This window comes from Callithrix jacchus, chromosome 12 (assembly GCF_049354715.1).
Source record: "Callithrix jacchus isolate 240 chromosome 12, calJac240_pri, whole genome shotgun sequence".
NCBI classification, from domain to species: domain Eukaryota; kingdom Metazoa; phylum Chordata; class Mammalia; order Primates; family Cebidae; genus Callithrix; species Callithrix jacchus.
Window position 1 is genome coordinate 41,208,970 of NC_133513.1, and position 15,931 is coordinate 41,224,900.

Below are 15,931 nucleotides of genomic sequence, written 5' to 3' on the forward strand. Positions count from 1 at the left end.
GCTAGGTACTGGGACGTGCTTTACACATGTTTCCTCTTTTAATCTATACATTAAGTAATTAAGATGCTTCCCTGAGGCCACAGGAGAGAGAGTGGTAGAACCGGTACTCCAAGGAAGACTTGTGGGTTAATAACTGGACTTTGCAAGGCACTGATGGAAACTATCAGCTTGTAAAGGACAGAGCACAGTGCCTGGCATGAGGCAGGAATTCAAAACAATGGCAGTTATTAATATGTGATATGCAGACGCAGCACAGCAAGATAAGATGCAATATACCTTCTGGGTCAAAGCACCTCAGCCACGCCTCCCCAGTACCCAGGGTTGATGTGCTTGAATTAGACAGGATTAAAGGCTTACTAGAGCTGGAAGCCTTGCCCCCAACTCAGGAGTTTAGCCCCAGACCGTCTGTCCACCAGCTGAGAAGGACAAGGGCGGAAGGCAGCTGCACAGAGCAGGGCCACAGCCTTACACAGTCCAGGGAGCTTTTGTGCAGGAGCCAGACCTCTCCTTGGGTCCCCATGATGAGAGAATGGGTTCTGCTTTTGTCCACGCTGCTCTGTGGGCTGGCTGGCCCCACACACCTGTTCCAGCCAAGCCTGGTGCTGGACATGGCCAAGGTCCTCTTGGATAACTACTGCTTCCCGGAGAACCTGGTGGGCATGCAGGAAGCCATCCAGCAGGCCATGAAGAGCGACGAGATTCTCAGCATCTCAGACCCACAGACGCTGGCCAGTGTGCTGACAGCCGGGGTGCAGAACTCCCTGAACGACCCTCGCCTGGTCATCTCCTATGAGCCCAGCACCCCTGAACCTCCCCCGCAAGTCCCAGAACTCTCCAGCCTCTCAGAAGAGGAACTGCTAGCCTGGCTGCAAAGGGGCCTCCACCATGAGATTCTGGAGGGTAATGTGGGCTACCTGCGAGTGGACAGCGTCCCCGGCCAGGAGGTGCTGAGCATGATGGGGGAGTTCCTGGTGGCCCACGTCTGGGGGAAGCTGATGAGCACAGATGCCCTAGTGCTGGATCTCCGGCACTGCATGGGGGGTCAGGTCTCCGGCATTCCCTATATCATCTCCTACCTGCACTCAGGGGACACCGTCCTGCATGTGGACACTGTCTACAACCGCCCCTCCAACACCACCACAGAGATCTGGACCTTGCCCCAGGTCCTGGGAGAAAGGTATGGTGCGGACAAGGATGTGGTGGTCCTCACCAGCAGTCACACCAGGGGCGTGGCTGAGGACATCGCGCACATCCTCAAGCAGATGCGCAGGGCAATTGTGGTGGGCGAGAGGACTGCTGGGGGGACCCTGGACCTCCAGAAGCTGAGGATAGGTGAGTCTGACTTCTTCTTCACCGTGCCCGTGTCCAGGTCCCTGGGACCCCTGGGCGGAGGCAGCCAGACGTGGGAGGGCAGCGGGGTGCTGCCTTGTGTGGGGACGCCGGCCGAGGAGGCCCTGGAGAAAGCCCTGGCCATCCTCACTCTGCGCAGTGCCCTTCCAGGGGTGGTCCACTGCCTCCAGCAGGCACTGAAGGACTATTACACCCTGGTGGACCGCGTGCCCACCCTGCTGCAGCACCTGGCCAGCATGGACTTCTCCACAGTGGTCTCCGAGGAAGATCTGGTCACCAAGCTCAATGCCGGCCTGCAGGCTGCATCTGAGGATCCCAGGCTCCTGGTGCGAGCCATTGGGCCCAGAGAAACTCCTTCTGGGCCCGACGCTGGAGCTGAAGACCCACCAGGGGCAGCCCCAGAGTTGCCTGAGGACGAGGCTATCCGGCAAGCACTGGTGAACTCCGTGTTCCAGGTGTCGGTGCTGCCGGGCAATGTGGGCTACCTGCGCTTCGACAGTTTTGCTGACGCCTCCGTGCTGGGGGTGTTGGCCCCATATGTCCTGCGCCAGGTGTGGGAGCCACTACAGAACACGGAGCACCTCATCATGGACCTGCGCCACAACCCCGGGGGGCCATCCTCCGCTGTGCCTCTGCTCCTCTCCTACTTCCAGGGCCCTGAGGTGGGTCCCGTGCACCTCTTCACCACCTACGATCGCCGCACCAATGTCACACAGGAGCATTTCAGCCACGTGGAACTGCCGGGCCCACGCTACAGCACCCAGCGTGGGGTATATCTGCTCACCAGCCACCGCACAGCCACGGCCGCAGAGGAGTTCGCCTTCCTCATGCAGTCGCTGGGCTGGGCCACGCTGGTGGGTGAGATCACTGCAGGCAACCTGCTGCACACCCGCACAGTGCCATTGCTGGACACGCCTGAGGGCAGCCTCACGCTCACCGTGCCGGTGCTCACCTTCATCGACAATCATGGTGAGGCGTGGCTGGGTGGTGGAGTGGTGCCTGATGCCATCGTTCTGGCTGAGGAGGCCCTGGACAAAGCCCAGGAAGTGCTGGAGTTCCACCAGAGCCTAGGGGCCTTGGTGGAGGGCACGGGGCACCTACTGGAGGCCCACTATGGTCAGCCAGAGGTCGTGGGGCAGATGACTGCCCTGCTGGAAGCCAAGCTGGCCCAGGGTGCCTACCGCACAGCTGTCGACTTGGAGTCTCTGGCCTCCCAGCTCACAGCAGACCTGCAGGAGGTGTCTGGGGACCACCGCCTGCTAGTGTTCCACAGCCCTGATGAGCTGGTGGTAGAAGAGGTACCCCCACCACCCCCAGCTGTCCCCTCACCAGAGGAGCTCACCTATCTTATTGAGGCCCTGTTCAAGACAGAAGTGCTGCCCGGCCAGCTGGGCTACCTGCGTTTTGATGCCATGGCTGAACTGGAGACAGTGAAGGCCGTCGGGCCACAGCTGGTGCAGCTGGTGTGGCAGCAGCTGGTAGACACGGCTGCACTGGTGGTCGACCTGCGTTACAACCCTGGCAGCTACTCCACAGCCATCCCACTGCTCTGCTCCTACTTCTTTGAGGCAGAGCCTCGCCGGCACCTGTATTCTGTCTTTGACAGGGCCACCTCGAAGGTCATGGAGGTGTGGACCCTGCCCCAGGTTGCTGGCCAGCGCTACGGCTCACACAAGGACCTCTACATCCTGATGAGCCACACCAGTGGCTCTGCGGCTGAGGCCTTTGCACACACCATGCAGGACCTAGAGCGGGCCACGGTCATTGGGGAGCCCACAGCCGGTGGGGCACTCTCTGTGGGCATCTACCAGGTGGGCAGCAGCCCCTTATATGCATCCATGCCCACCCAGATGGCCCTGAGTGCCAGCACGGGCAAAGCCTGGGACCTGGCTGGCGTGGAGCCTGACATCACTGTGCCCATGAGTGAAGCCCTTTCCACAGCCCAGGACATAGTGGCTCTGCGTGCCAAGGTATCCACAGTGCTGCAGACAGCTGGGAAGCTGGTGGCCGATAACTACGCCTCCCCTGAGCTGGGAGCCAAGGTGGCTGCCGAACTGAGTGGTCTGCAGAGCCGCTACTCCAGGGTGACCTCTGAAGTGGCCCTGGCCGAGATTCTGGGGGCTGACCTGCAGATGCTCTCTGGAGACCCACACCTGAAGGCAGCCCATATCCCTGAAAATGCCAAGGACCGCATTCCTGGAATTGTGCCCATGCAGGTGAGACCCAAGGGAGACGTGGCCAGGCCCAGTCCCGGGAGTGACTTGACCCATCGTTTGCACATGCAGGACTCTGTGCACAGTGCATGACAATGGCTTTTAGATTTGTTCTCATGTTTAAGTTTTGGCCAGTTGAGTCCTTTCCTCTTTCTCACCCTGTTCCATCCACTCTCTGGGACCCTGGTGCTGCTGTAGAACCTCTGTAGAACATTCATGTTAGGTTGGTGTGAAAGTACTTTCAATGGCAAAACCCACAATTAATTTTGCATCAATCTCACGGGAACCCAGTTTGAAAGCCAAGCAATATTCACAGGAAGCCAGTTTGGAAGCCCCTGGGATAGACGGAGTTTCAGCCTTGGCTGGGTGGAAAGCGAGCATTGGCAGGGCGTCTCATCGTCAGTGTGGGGAGGAGGCCAACACGTGGCAGAGGCGGCTGTGGGCTTCACCGCGTGCCCCACTGCAGGCCGAGAGCTCCACCCAGGCAGCACCAACTCCACACTGTTCTCCGACCTGTCGCTTTGCTGCATGGTCACAGTTGGGCAGGGCAGCATGTGTCATGAATTCCTTGCAAGGAGGGTCTGAGACCAGGGTTGGGTGCAGGTAGTTTGTCTGGGAAGTGGTTACTGAAGCAGGTGTGAAGGAAGGAGCAGGGAGAGTGAGATAGGAAGGTGACAGGCAGGTCTCTCAAAGCTGTTCTGCTGAAGCCAGGACGCTGACAAGTGTGGGGATGCTCCCAGGCACAGCCCTCTGCAGGCAGGCCCCAGGGCTCCTGTCCCACATTGGTCAAGAGTTGCCCTGAGGACATACATAACTCGGGGTTGGGCAGGCTCCCCTCTCTTGGAGAAGGCCTGAGCTGAGGGTGGACAGACAGGATGGTGCTGTGGGAGAGCCTGTCAGTGGGGCCAGGTGCAGCTGAAATCAGAGGGGGCCGAGAGTGCCAACAGCATCTGCTACAGAATTCTCATCCCCATTTTGCATAACTGAGGCCCAGAGAGGTGCAGACGGGAGTGGCCTGGACCCAGAGAGCTGTGACTGAAGGCACAGCAGGGCCTGGAGGGCAATGTCTCTGTCAGCACAGGCTCCTTGCCCCAGTCCAGCTCACCAAGTCCTGCTGCCCTCCTGCAGCCTTAGAGAGGGAGGAGGAGGTGCACCCACGTGAAAGTAGCCTGTGCTAGGCTTTCAGAATCCCCAGTTTGCAAATTAATTGCTCCTTCCTTTCTGGTATAGCCAAGGTTCACAATTTAAAGTCAGATGTGGATTCAGATTCTAGCTCCACCACTTATTGACTGTAACCTGGGACTAGTTACTTAATCTCACTGTGCTTCAGTTTTTCCATGGAAAAGATGGGGATCATGTTATCTCCTTACAGGTGGCTGTGAGGATGATGATAAGCTCTACAAAGTGCTTAGTACAGAGCCAGGCACCTGTTAAAGGTAGCTAACATCTTCCAATCCTGGCCCAGTGGAGGGGAAGATGAGCTTAGAGACGTTGGGAAGCATCTGGCGAGGCAGGAGGAATCAGAGAGGAAACCATTCCTGGGCCTTCCAGCTCTGAACACCAGAGCAGACAAGAACATCCTCTGCAAGGAGGCTTCCCATGGATCACACATGTCCCAGTGGCATGTCACATCCCAGACATGCCACTGGGAAAGTCCTGGGTGCCTACCGACTCCTTCAGAAATGTCAGTTCCTGTCCCATGCCCTTAATATTTCCCACGACATAAAGGCGATCCGTGGCACCTGCTTTCCTGGGCTCCAAAACCGGCTGCCCTCCTGACACTGAGCAGGATCTCCAACTCTTACAGATCCCTTCCCCTGAAGTCTTTGAAGAGCTGATCAAGTTTTCCTTCCACACTAACGTGCTTGAGGACAACATCGGCTACTTGAGGTTCGACATGTTTGGGGATGGTGAGCTGCTCACCCAGGTCTCCACGCTGCTGGTGGAGCACATCTGGAAGAAGATCATGCACACGGATGCCATGATCCTCGACATGAGGTCAGTGGCCAGGGCTCGCTGCTTCCCAGCCGTGCCGCAGGACCACCAGGGGGCGATCAAAGCTATGGGTCATTGCAGGGAGCAATAAGGACCCTGCAAGACGGCAGAGCACCTGAGGGAGCCGGCCTCCTGCCTATCAGGGCTCCAGCCAGCTAGCCCAGGGGTTCTGGTTTCATTGCAGGTGGGGCCCAGCACTAGCAGTTTTTGCAAGCTTCTCCAATGATTCCAAGGTACATTCCAGGTTGAGAACTGCCCCCAAGTTTGCCTGGTCATGGGATTCAGTGAGGAGGAGAGGAAGGAGATATTAAAAACACTGATTCTTGGGCCCCACTCCACCCTTACTGAGTCAGAAACTCCAGTGAACAGGCCCAATAATCTGTATTTGACAGGCATCTCAGGTGATTCTGATGGTCAGTGGCGTGTGGGACCCCACTGGTCCCACCAGGTCCCACACCTGGGAGTGCACCTCACATCATACAATTTCAACTCTTGACAACCCCAGTCACATGAATCGTACAGGCAGAATTTGGAAATCACACAGGGAGAATTTGGAAATTAATCACTACTGTGATCAAAAGAATTATTTGCATCACCAAATGATTGTCGGAAGGATGTCTTCAGCTAGCCACGTCCCCTTTGTTTCTGTAAAAATGTGCCTCATATGTCATGAGTTCACATCATAGACCAGGGGTAGAAGGTGGAATGAGCACCCTCAGGCAGTGGCCAGGCCCGGCATCCTGTAACTCCAGGGTCCATTGGTGGATGTGCCCTAGCACCCTCTACGGGCAGGCTGCCCTCCTTAGACGGGACAGTCCCACTCTCCCCTGTTGGTTGAAGGAGGTGGCAGAGAGTGACAGGGCAGAGGCATTCACCCAGTTCTAGTTCTCTGGCCCTCAGAGCTCACTCACATGCTTCTAAGCAGTCACTAGGTGGCTCTCAGTCCTTCACAGGCTGCTTTTCCTCCCTGGGAGATAAAACAGTCACCCTGGCTCTGGTTGTATGCATGTTCACAGCCTGAGCTTGAGGCTCCTGTGGTCTTTCTGATCATTTTATTCTCTAGAAGTTCTGTTGAGTATCCAAATGATACTCATGCTAAGTCCCTTTCTTCTGAAATGCTGTTTACACTTTGTAAAGAGGAGATGGCCCCAGCCTGCAAGAGCACGTTGCTTAAAGACACTTCCACCCCTGAGGTTTGTTTGGAGGTTCAGACACTGACATCACAGACCCCAAACCCAGCCAGGCCATCCCAGACCATCAACTGGATGAGGCTCCTTGACATATCACTAGCCCAGTGGGGAGATAGGGGCCCGATGAGGACACAGTGGGACAAATCTAAATGGCCTGAGAGAAATCCGGGCTTCCTCACTCCCAGTGCAGTTCCACAAGCCTGAAGACTTCAACACACCAATTGCCCTGTTAAGACACCTGAACTAAGACAGTGGTAGGTGTCATAAAACTGTCACAGAATGCAACTAGGAAGAACAATGTTTCCCAAAACGTGTTCCACTCATAGGCAGATGTGGGTGCAGGGGAGCAGTCCATGGTCAATAAATGGGGAAAATTTATTTTCTGACCGCAGGACTTGTCAGGGCCTTTAATATATTAACATATATTAATTATATAGCAGAAGGAAAGGATATGGTATTCTGTATTTTCTAAAGATATTTGAAAACATATCCCAAGAGACCAGAACTCTTGGAAATACTCTGGGAAATGCCAACCTACGAAATCCTTCTTCCAAGAATTAGAACCCTCCATGGGACAAAGATCCCGGCCTCCGCAAGGGGCACAAAGGGACTCACTGTGAGTTCAGCCCCTGAACAGCCTCCACTTCCCATCCCTCAGGTTCAACATCGGTGGCCCCACATCCTCCATCCCCATCTTGTGCTCCTACTTCTTTGACGAAGGCCCTCCGGTTCTGCTGGACAAGATCTACAGCCGGCCTGATGACTCCATCAATGAACTCTGGACACATGCCCAGGTCGTAGGTATGTGAAGAAGCCTTCCCCTTCCTGCCGTCATTCTAGAAGCTTCTGGGAAACCAGGGAAAGACAGCTTGGGTAAGGTAAAAGTCATAGTAAGTGGAATGTAAGGCTCTGTCCTAGTCCAAGCACTAGATGCTCATGATCCTGAATCCCTGCAAAGCATGTATCACTACCCACGTTTTCTAAGGGAAAAAAAGTGATGATTGACTAGGTCAAGTATCTTTTCTAGGGTCACGCAGCTAATAAGTGGAAGCCAAAATGTGAATATTAGTTTGTCCAATACCAACATTTCCCCCAGTCTTAGCACCATAATCACCAGCCTGCAGGATATGTGCATAACTTGAAGGATTCTCCTCACCCCTCACCAAACCCAGCGGGCACTTGTTGTGCTCACCATACTTGAACTCTCAGCCGCAGTGCCACACACTTACCTGGAAAGGTCCTGATGCTGATGGGGCTTCTGTTCCCTGCTGTGGACCCAGAGCAGTGGCTACAGGGGCAAAGTCAGCCCTGAGCTTTACAGAACTATGACTCTCAAATCCCCATTCCAGGGTGGATGGCCTCCATCTATCTTCCCTGCCCAGTGTGTGAAACCAAGGAACCTGTGCTCCTGTCCAACAAGAAGGGACTGCAGAGACCAATGAGGCTGTGCCTGTGACCGGAGGAACACTCCACCATTTTCACGTCCAGGCTTCTGTAATGCACAGGCATTTAGCTGTAGCTTCTAGGGCGTACATACAATAATATTACAAAATGTAAATACAAATCAGAACCAGGTGAATTTTAAATTCAAATCAATCTTCAAGACTGGAAGTTAAAGATAGACTCAGTTCTATAGACCGTGAGATCCCAGGATTACAAGGTCCAATATGAGAGCCACAAGCCACCTGCGGCCACCAAGTATTTGAAATGTAACTCTCCCAAGTTGTGATGGGCTGGAGGTGTAAAGAGCATTCCAGATTTTGAAGACATTATGGAAAAAAGAAAAAAACATACCTCATTCATATTTTATTTAATTATATTTTGAAATGAATGGATTTTGGATACATTGGCTTAAACAAAACATGATTAAAATGAATGCCATGGAATCCTTTTGCTTGCTTAACACGGCTACTAGGGAACCTAAAATGACATCTATGGCTGGCATTCTGGCTCACGTTACATTCTTGTCGGACAGCGCTGTCCTGGAGGATTGTTCTTATGACATCACAAATTGGCTTTTCTGAGTCCAGCGTAACGAGGAGGTCCGGTCAGTTGGGGTGTTCTCATTATTCCTGAAGAGAGAGCACACGGCTTCCTAGTCCGGACATTATGTGCATGATCCTGAATCCCTGCAAAGCCGATGTCACTATGCCCATTTTCTAGAGGGAAAAAAAAAGCAGGGGATTGACTAGGTCAGGTATTGACTAGATCAAACCTTTCCTATTACCTGGCATAAAAGAGCCACTGTTGGGAGTTGTCGAGCACTGAAATCCTTGTGACTGGGTATGCATGCTTGTTCCCATGTTATGGATGCAGAAATCAAGGTTCAGAGGAGCCAAGTGGCTTGCCAGTAGACACAAGGACACAGACCTAAAGCCCAGGGCCTCCTCCCTCACTGCAGGTCCAGGCAGGATAGAGAAGTCAGGTGCTCCAGGGTCCTGGGCCGATCCCCATCCTGAAGGGCCTTCTGTCTTCCAGGTGAACGCTACGGCTCCAAGAAGAGCATGGTCATTCTGACCAGCAGTGTGACGGCTGGCACGGCGGAAGAGTTCACCTACATCATGAAGAGGCTGGGCCGAGCCCTGGTCATTGGGGAGGTGACCAGCGGGGGCTGCCAGCCACCGCAGACCTACCACGTGGATGACACTAACCTCTACCTCACTATCCCCACTGCCCGTTCTGTGGGGGCCTCGGATGGCAGCTCCTGGGAAGGGGTGGGGGTGACACCCCATGTGGTTGTCCCTGCAGAAGAGGCTCTCACCAAGGCCAAGGAGATGCTCCAGCAAAACCAGCTGAGGGTGAAGCGGAGTCCAGGCCTACAGAGCCACCTGTAGAGAGGGGCCCCATAGGCAGAGCCCTAGGGCAGACGGAGCCTCTGGGCCACACACCAAGGGCACTCCCAAAGATGGCCTGGCCTGAGGTTCCCAGGGGAAGCAAAGGGGCCTGCTGAGCTCCGGTTATGCTAGAACTGGATGTGTATACACACACACACACACACACACACACACACACACACACACATGTATATACACACATATATACCTATATATATATATATATATGCCTTTCCAATAACCCCCTAAATTTTAACAAAGTTTCCTTCTAAGTGGTAGAATTTGGGTTGGTATTTTTACCTTTCTTCTTCATAGTTTGCTCTTTTCCTTAAATACTCATAATGTGCAAATATTATTATTTTCAGATGCAGCTGTCCTTATTCCAAAATGTAAAATAAAGATGATAAAACAAATTACATAACTGAGCCATGGGTAATGACCCATGACTTGGCGCTCATTAGTGGTTGTTAAATCTCCTTTTTCCGTGGGTTTTTCTTTCACATCATTTGGGTCTTCCGGATCTACCCTGCTGGCTTCTATGGACCACTGATTTGTTTGAGATGTGGTGCTAGATGCTGTGGGGTCAGCAGGTAGCAAAGATCCTATGGGTCTTAAATAGGGAAACGGCTGGCGCAGCCCTTCTGCTGGTGATGTACATACGCTGGCTACGTCTCTTCTGAGCCTCACGCCGGCTGCGTGGCCAGTCACTCTCATCAACCCAGAGCCAGCTGAGACGCAGGTGAGCTCTGCAACTCACCCAGGGTCACACATCCAGCACGGTGGACCTGTGTTCTCCTTTGGCCACCCAGATTTGCAGCACCTTTGGATGTTCAGAGAAGCACTGCCTATGGGAATCCATAGGAAACAGTGACATCAGCCCCGCCTGGGTGGAAAATCAGCCCAGCCACTTCCCAGCTAAGTGGTTTTGAGCAATTTGCTTCACCTCTCTGGGCCTCAGTTTCTTCATCTGTTCAATGGGAGAAATAATACTGCATTTGGGGTTGTAACAGTGAAGAGAGTTAATCCAGTGCCCAGCCAATGTTAGCTGTCATAATTTCTCCACCACAAAGCTGAACACCCCGGAAGCCCACTTTTCCAGCCCTTCTGGCAGTAGGGCATGGGCGTGTGGCCCTGCCTTGGTCATCCAGAGGCTCCTGTGCAAGACGTTTAATCTGGAGCAAGTGGCCAGGGAGCCTGGGCAGTGGCCATCTATTAGAAACCTAATGTACAGGGACAGCAGCAGCATTCTCAAGAGGTGCTTCTGGGCTTCCTAGTGTGACTTTGGCTGTGGTCCTGACGGAGTGACCCATTGTCCCTACCCACTGCCCAGACAAGTCCCCCAGCCCACCCATCCAGGACTAGGCACCATCCTGGATCCTTCATGACATCCCTGCCTGCTTCCATCCACCAAAGACTTCGTTTTTCTTTAATGAACAGCACAATCTGGTGTAGCAGGTTAAAGGGTAGGTACAATCTGAACCCATCTCTGTCCAGTCCCAAAGATCCTTCTGTTTCCACCACATCATGAAGAGGCACTGGGCCTGATCTGGAAAGGGGGTTTGAGACAGAGAGGAGCGGAAGTCCTCTGCATAGCAAAGCACAAGCTCAGCCTTCCTAAATGCAAGGCTTCCTGCACTGTTACCTGCTTGCAGGCACAAGACTGGAGAAAAAGGAAAAGAAAAACAAAATCCTATCAGCCCTCTTTTCTGGTGGGAGACCCAGATGGCCGACAGCTGCCTAGAAGTCTCTTTTTAGACGAGTCCTGGACCCCTTCAACTCTCTATGCCCTGGTCTGAGCTCATGGTCTGCACCTGCCCAACACTGCTTGCCTCCAGCTCACATCTTGCACACAGCCACAGCTCCCTCCAGACACTCAGACTCCCTCCTTTCTGCCCCCCACATCTCTCACCCAGCGTCTACCAATGATCAGTACCCAAGGTAAATTAATACCTGAGTTAACATCGCTCTGCTCTGCACCCAGCGTGCCGTCTTCTTTCCCTCATCTTAGGGTTCAGCTTTGTGCCTAAGTCTCTGACACAGCCTCCTGCCCCATCTCTGTGCCCTGGCCTGCAGCTAGGGGCTCATCTTCACTGGAAGGGCATTGTTAGGTGATGAAGACACTCCTGGAAGGTTGTATTTATCTGTCCTTCTTGCAGATGTGGTGGAGAGGTAAGTCACCCAGGACCAAGCAGGGGTTGGCATCCAGGGGTGCTGGAGTGCTCCCAGGAGTCAGCTGAGCCCTGCTGTGACAGCATGTCACATGGATTATAAAGGCCCTGGCAGGGACTCAAAGCTGGCTCTCTGGGGCAAGACAGGCTTAGGAGCTTCCCTATTGTTCACCATCAAAGCCCAGGCCACACTCTGGGCAGCCAAGCCACAGGGTCATTGGGTGAAGAAAGGAACTCATGATATACTGGGCCCATCTCTTCCTGCCTTTCTGTCCCCTCCAGGAGCAGATTTTGAGGATGCCAGGCCAGCCACAGGGCAAGTGGCGGAAACAGAGCGGTCTCAGACCTGTTACCCAGCACCAGAGATGACCTGTGGACCAGATCTTAGAGCAGGGGTAGGGCATGGGCACAGTCCACTCAAGGGCATCTTTGCAGTCTCACCAGAAACTGACAGCACAGAGCTGGGGAGCAGGATGGGGATGGTGACTCTGGGTGCTCGGGGCTCATGTCCAGGTGCTCTTGGTCAGCAACAAGCCATGCCTCTGCCAGGCTCTGTAAGGAGAGGATGGAAAAGATGACCTTCACCTCCAAGTCCTTGCTGGAGAAGTGGTGACCCCCTCCAGGGAAGGAAGGACCAGGGAGTACTGCAGTGATATGCTTCATCCAAAGGGAATGCGAAGGGACCAGGTGGGGACCCCCGCAGGCCTCCTGCTTTCAGGCTGGGCTGAAGCACTGCAGGAGGAGCCTATCTCTTCTTCTTCTCTCTCACCCTCCTCTTCCTGCATCCCTGTGTCTGCCCCGCACAGGCCCACACAGTAGAAGGCTCTGACTGTGCTAGAGGAACCTGGCTACCCACACAGCTGCGATGCAGTGAGACCATGTGACTCAGAAAAAAAAAGCAATGCAGCCAGGTCACACTCTGGGCCAGGAAACCGGCCTCCAAGGTCCCCGCCCAGGGGCACCCACCTCCCACCTCCTGCTTCCTATGGGATTTAGCTGCCACCTGGCCTAGGCACCCTCTCTGCTTTGCTGACCAGAGCAGCTGGCACTAAAATTAGCCTCGTAATCCAAGCAGCTTAGAACAGCAATGGGATCAGACGACACAGGCTTCCTCCATCTTGCCCCAGGAAAATACGAGATGGCAAGATGGATGGAAAGAAAATGTTAGAGAACCCATCCCGTCCCCGCTGCAGGCACTGCCTCCCCAACCCCCTTTCAAAACCGATTTCTGGGTCGGGCATGGTGGCTCACGTCTGGAATCTCAGCACTTTGGGAGGCTGAGGTGAGCAGGTCACCTGAGGTCAGGAGTTCAAAACCAGCCTGGCCAACATGGTGAAATCCCATCTCTGCAAAAATACAAAAATTAGCTGGGCGTGATGCCGGGTGCCTGTAATCCTAGCTACTCAGAAGGCTGAGGCAAGAGAATCATTTGAACCTGGAAGGCTGAAGTTTCAGTCAGCTGAGATCGTGCCATTGCACTCTAGCCCGGGCAACAGAGCAAGACTGTCTCAAAAAAAAAGAAAAAGAAAAACAAAACAAAAGGTTTCTGAAACTTCTTTCCTAGGAAGTGTCACAACCCAACGCATGTTAGATAACGGTTTATTTTTCAAATTAAGGGTTTGTTCTGTGAGGTTCTGATCTTGCTGTGCAGTCTGCAGACCTACCACAGAACTTCTAAAACCACAACAAAACTAGGCAAATGACAAGGGTATGTGAATCCCTCTCTGAGGGGAGGTGGCCTGCAGGAAGGCCTGCTGCATCCAGATAGCGCCATCACTTTCCAAGGGAATGAGAAGTGCAAGCCTGGCCTGGGGGCTACGCTGGCTGACTTTCACCCCTGGAAAGGGCTCTCTCTCCAGGCCCACAGGAACAAGGTGGTATGGTTGAGGTTACACACGCCAGGCCTAGCACTGGCCTGTACCAAAGCTGGGAGCACAGCAGAGTTAGGGGTCACCAGCTGGTGGCGTCCCTGCACCATCACCACCACTGACATGCTGCCATGAATCCCTGCCACTGGGACCATCCATCAGTGTTTATAAAACCAGACTCAGCTGACAATGAATTTCGTATGAAGTCCTGAACTCTGGCCCTTCTCCAGGCCTGCACCCAGCCTGGCTGTGTAGTCTTCACCCAGGCACCTGAGCTCCCCGCCATCACCACTTCCAGGCAGCTCCAGCCACTCATTTGCCTACTTCAGTAGGCATCTGAGCTTAGCATCCCTGGCCTAGAGATGCAGGAATTGGCAAGAAGTTGGATTCTAGGAGCCCACCTTCATTGTGGTTTTATTTCTCTCCCAGGTAAAAACAGAAAGAAAACTTGACCTTTGTTAAAATTGAGAACCGAAATGAATCTGAATTCAGAATGTCTTAGTTTAGCCTCATTAGCATATTGGTGGAGGACTTCTGTAAATCTGAATTGAATGGTTGCCACTGGGAGATAACTTATGAAGATAGAATTTGCCATATTTCCAGCTACTGTAAATAGTTTCCCACCTCTGTTCCGCGAGGTCAGCCAAGGCTTCCTGCTCATTGACTCAGTGTCTTAGATTCACATGACTTCCAACAGCTTTGCCAGAAAACCACTTTGGCCCTAAATCCTAGGAGAGTAGAGGATAGAGGCAAAGCCAGCCAGAACAGTAAGGGGACACCCATCTTGAGGTGGGGCATTGAGGAGCTTCTGTGAGCTTGAGAGACAGGTTAGGAATTCAATAGTGACACACCAGGACCACAGGATGGGGTGCTGAGCTGATTCAATTAGACATAGAGAATTTAAGGAATGTGGTAATTCTTACCCAGGATTGTAAAATTCATACCTGCTGATGTGATATATTGTGGCAACATCGCATGCCAACTCTTAACTGGCATATAGAAGGTGACTGCCTCGTCCATTTGGGCTGCTTTAACAAAATGCCATAAACTGGGTGAGTTACAAGCAAGAGCAATTTACTGCTCACAGTTCTAGAGGTGGGGCCGCCCCAGATCGAGGCACCAGCAGCTTTGGTGTTTGGTGCCATCTTCCTAGTTGGGAGATGCAGATTTCAACTGCATTTTTCACATGGTGGAAGCAGGGAACTAGCTCTCTGTGGTTTATTTTTTATTTATGTTTTAGAAACAGGGTCTCACTCTGATGCTCAGGCTGGAATGCAGTTGGCACAATCGTAGCTCACTGCAGCCTTAAACTCCTGAGTTCAAGTAACCATCCCCCATACCCCACCCATCTCAGTCTCCTGAGTAGCTGGGACTACAGGCACACACACCACCATATTCGGCTAATTTTCATATTTTTTGGTAGAGAGGGGTGTCTCACTGTGTTGTCCAGGCTGGTCTCACTCTCCTATCCTTGAGCGATCTTCCTACCTCAACCCCCTAAAGTGCTAGGATTATGGGCATGAGCCGCTGTGCCGAACCAGGGGGCTCTCTTTTGTAAGGGCACTAATCCCAATGTCTTAAAAGCCCCACCGTCTAATCCCATTATCTTGGGGATTAGGATTTTAAATAAATTTTGGGAGACACAAACATTCAGACCATAGCAGTGGTGGAGAGAGTTGAGCAAAGCTATGATTTAATGTGTCTGCTCTCCAGAAGATACAGGAAAGCAGAAATGAAAAAGGGCTAAGAGGATTTGACTCCCCAGGAGACTCTGGGAACCCAGCCTGGTGATAATTAGGAACCGCAACATCAACAAGCTATAAACCCATCACTTCCATAAATCACTTTTGAGTTTGTCCATTTGAATGACTTTAAGCAATTTGGATCTTCATCCAATTTTTACCAAAATTAACTCTGTCTTTAAAATCAGAGTTGGAGGAAGACAGTTGTTTTTTATAACTTCAGATTTTCCTAAATGCCTATCCTGCTTGGGAATGGTATAACTAGTCAGGGTTAGTAATAATTACATGCGAGGCCATTCTATTCACATGCAATGGAAACTGTCACTTGGCCTAGCTGAGGTTCCTCGTGGATTGTGGATGGGGCAAGGTCCAGACCTCTCTGTGATTCTAACCTTGACCTCACTATCACTTGTCCTGCAACACTGGACACATCAGCTCACGTCTGCGGACCTCAAAGTCCAATATTATACAGTGAGGAGATGGTCTAGAAATCTAAAGTCCCTTCAGTTCTAAGTGTCTATCACACCTTGGCACATTTTTGCCTTTCAAAGAGATTTCACAGAAATTACAA

At 52.6% G+C, this 15,931-nt stretch overlaps 1 protein-coding gene and 1 long non-coding RNA gene across 2 annotated transcripts; one reads left to right on the forward strand and one right to left on the reverse strand.

Moving 5' to 3' along the window:
• The first annotated feature begins 398 nt into the window (after nucleotides 1-398).
• Nucleotides 399-10,054, forward strand: RBP3 (retinol binding protein 3). Its single transcript, XM_002756138.5, has 4 exons — nucleotides 399-3,566; nucleotides 5,371-5,561; nucleotides 7,407-7,549; nucleotides 9,227-10,054. Exons 1-4 carry the CDS (start codon nucleotides 519-521, stop codon nucleotides 9,580-9,582), a joined length of 3,738 nt encoding a protein of 1,245 aa, XP_002756184.1. The 5' UTR covers nucleotides 399-518; the 3' UTR covers nucleotides 9,583-10,054.
• On the reverse strand, nucleotides 8,547-11,813 carry LOC118146266 (uncharacterized). Its single transcript, XR_004731881.3, has 2 exons — nucleotides 11,533-11,813; nucleotides 8,547-8,907 (listed from the first exon to the last, which is right to left on the reverse strand). It is a non-coding gene; the product is annotated as an uncharacterized LOC118146266 (long non-coding RNA).
• Nucleotides 11,814-15,931: the final 4,118 nt, after the last annotated feature.

Excerpts from the sequence above, each read along its gene's own strand:
- RBP3 (XM_002756138.5), top strand. The coding sequence starts at position 519 with ATGATGAGAGAATGGGTTCTGCTTTTGTCCACGCTGCTCTGTGGGCTG. Across the intron at positions 3,567-5,370 it reads CTGGAATTGTGCCCATGCAG|ATCCCTTCCCCTGAAGTCTT; the intron begins GTGAGACCCAAG and ends CAACTCTTACAG. Across the intron at positions 7,550-9,226 it reads GACACATGCCCAGGTCGTAG|GTGAACGCTACGGCTCCAAG; the intron begins GTATGTGAAGAA and ends TCTGTCTTCCAG.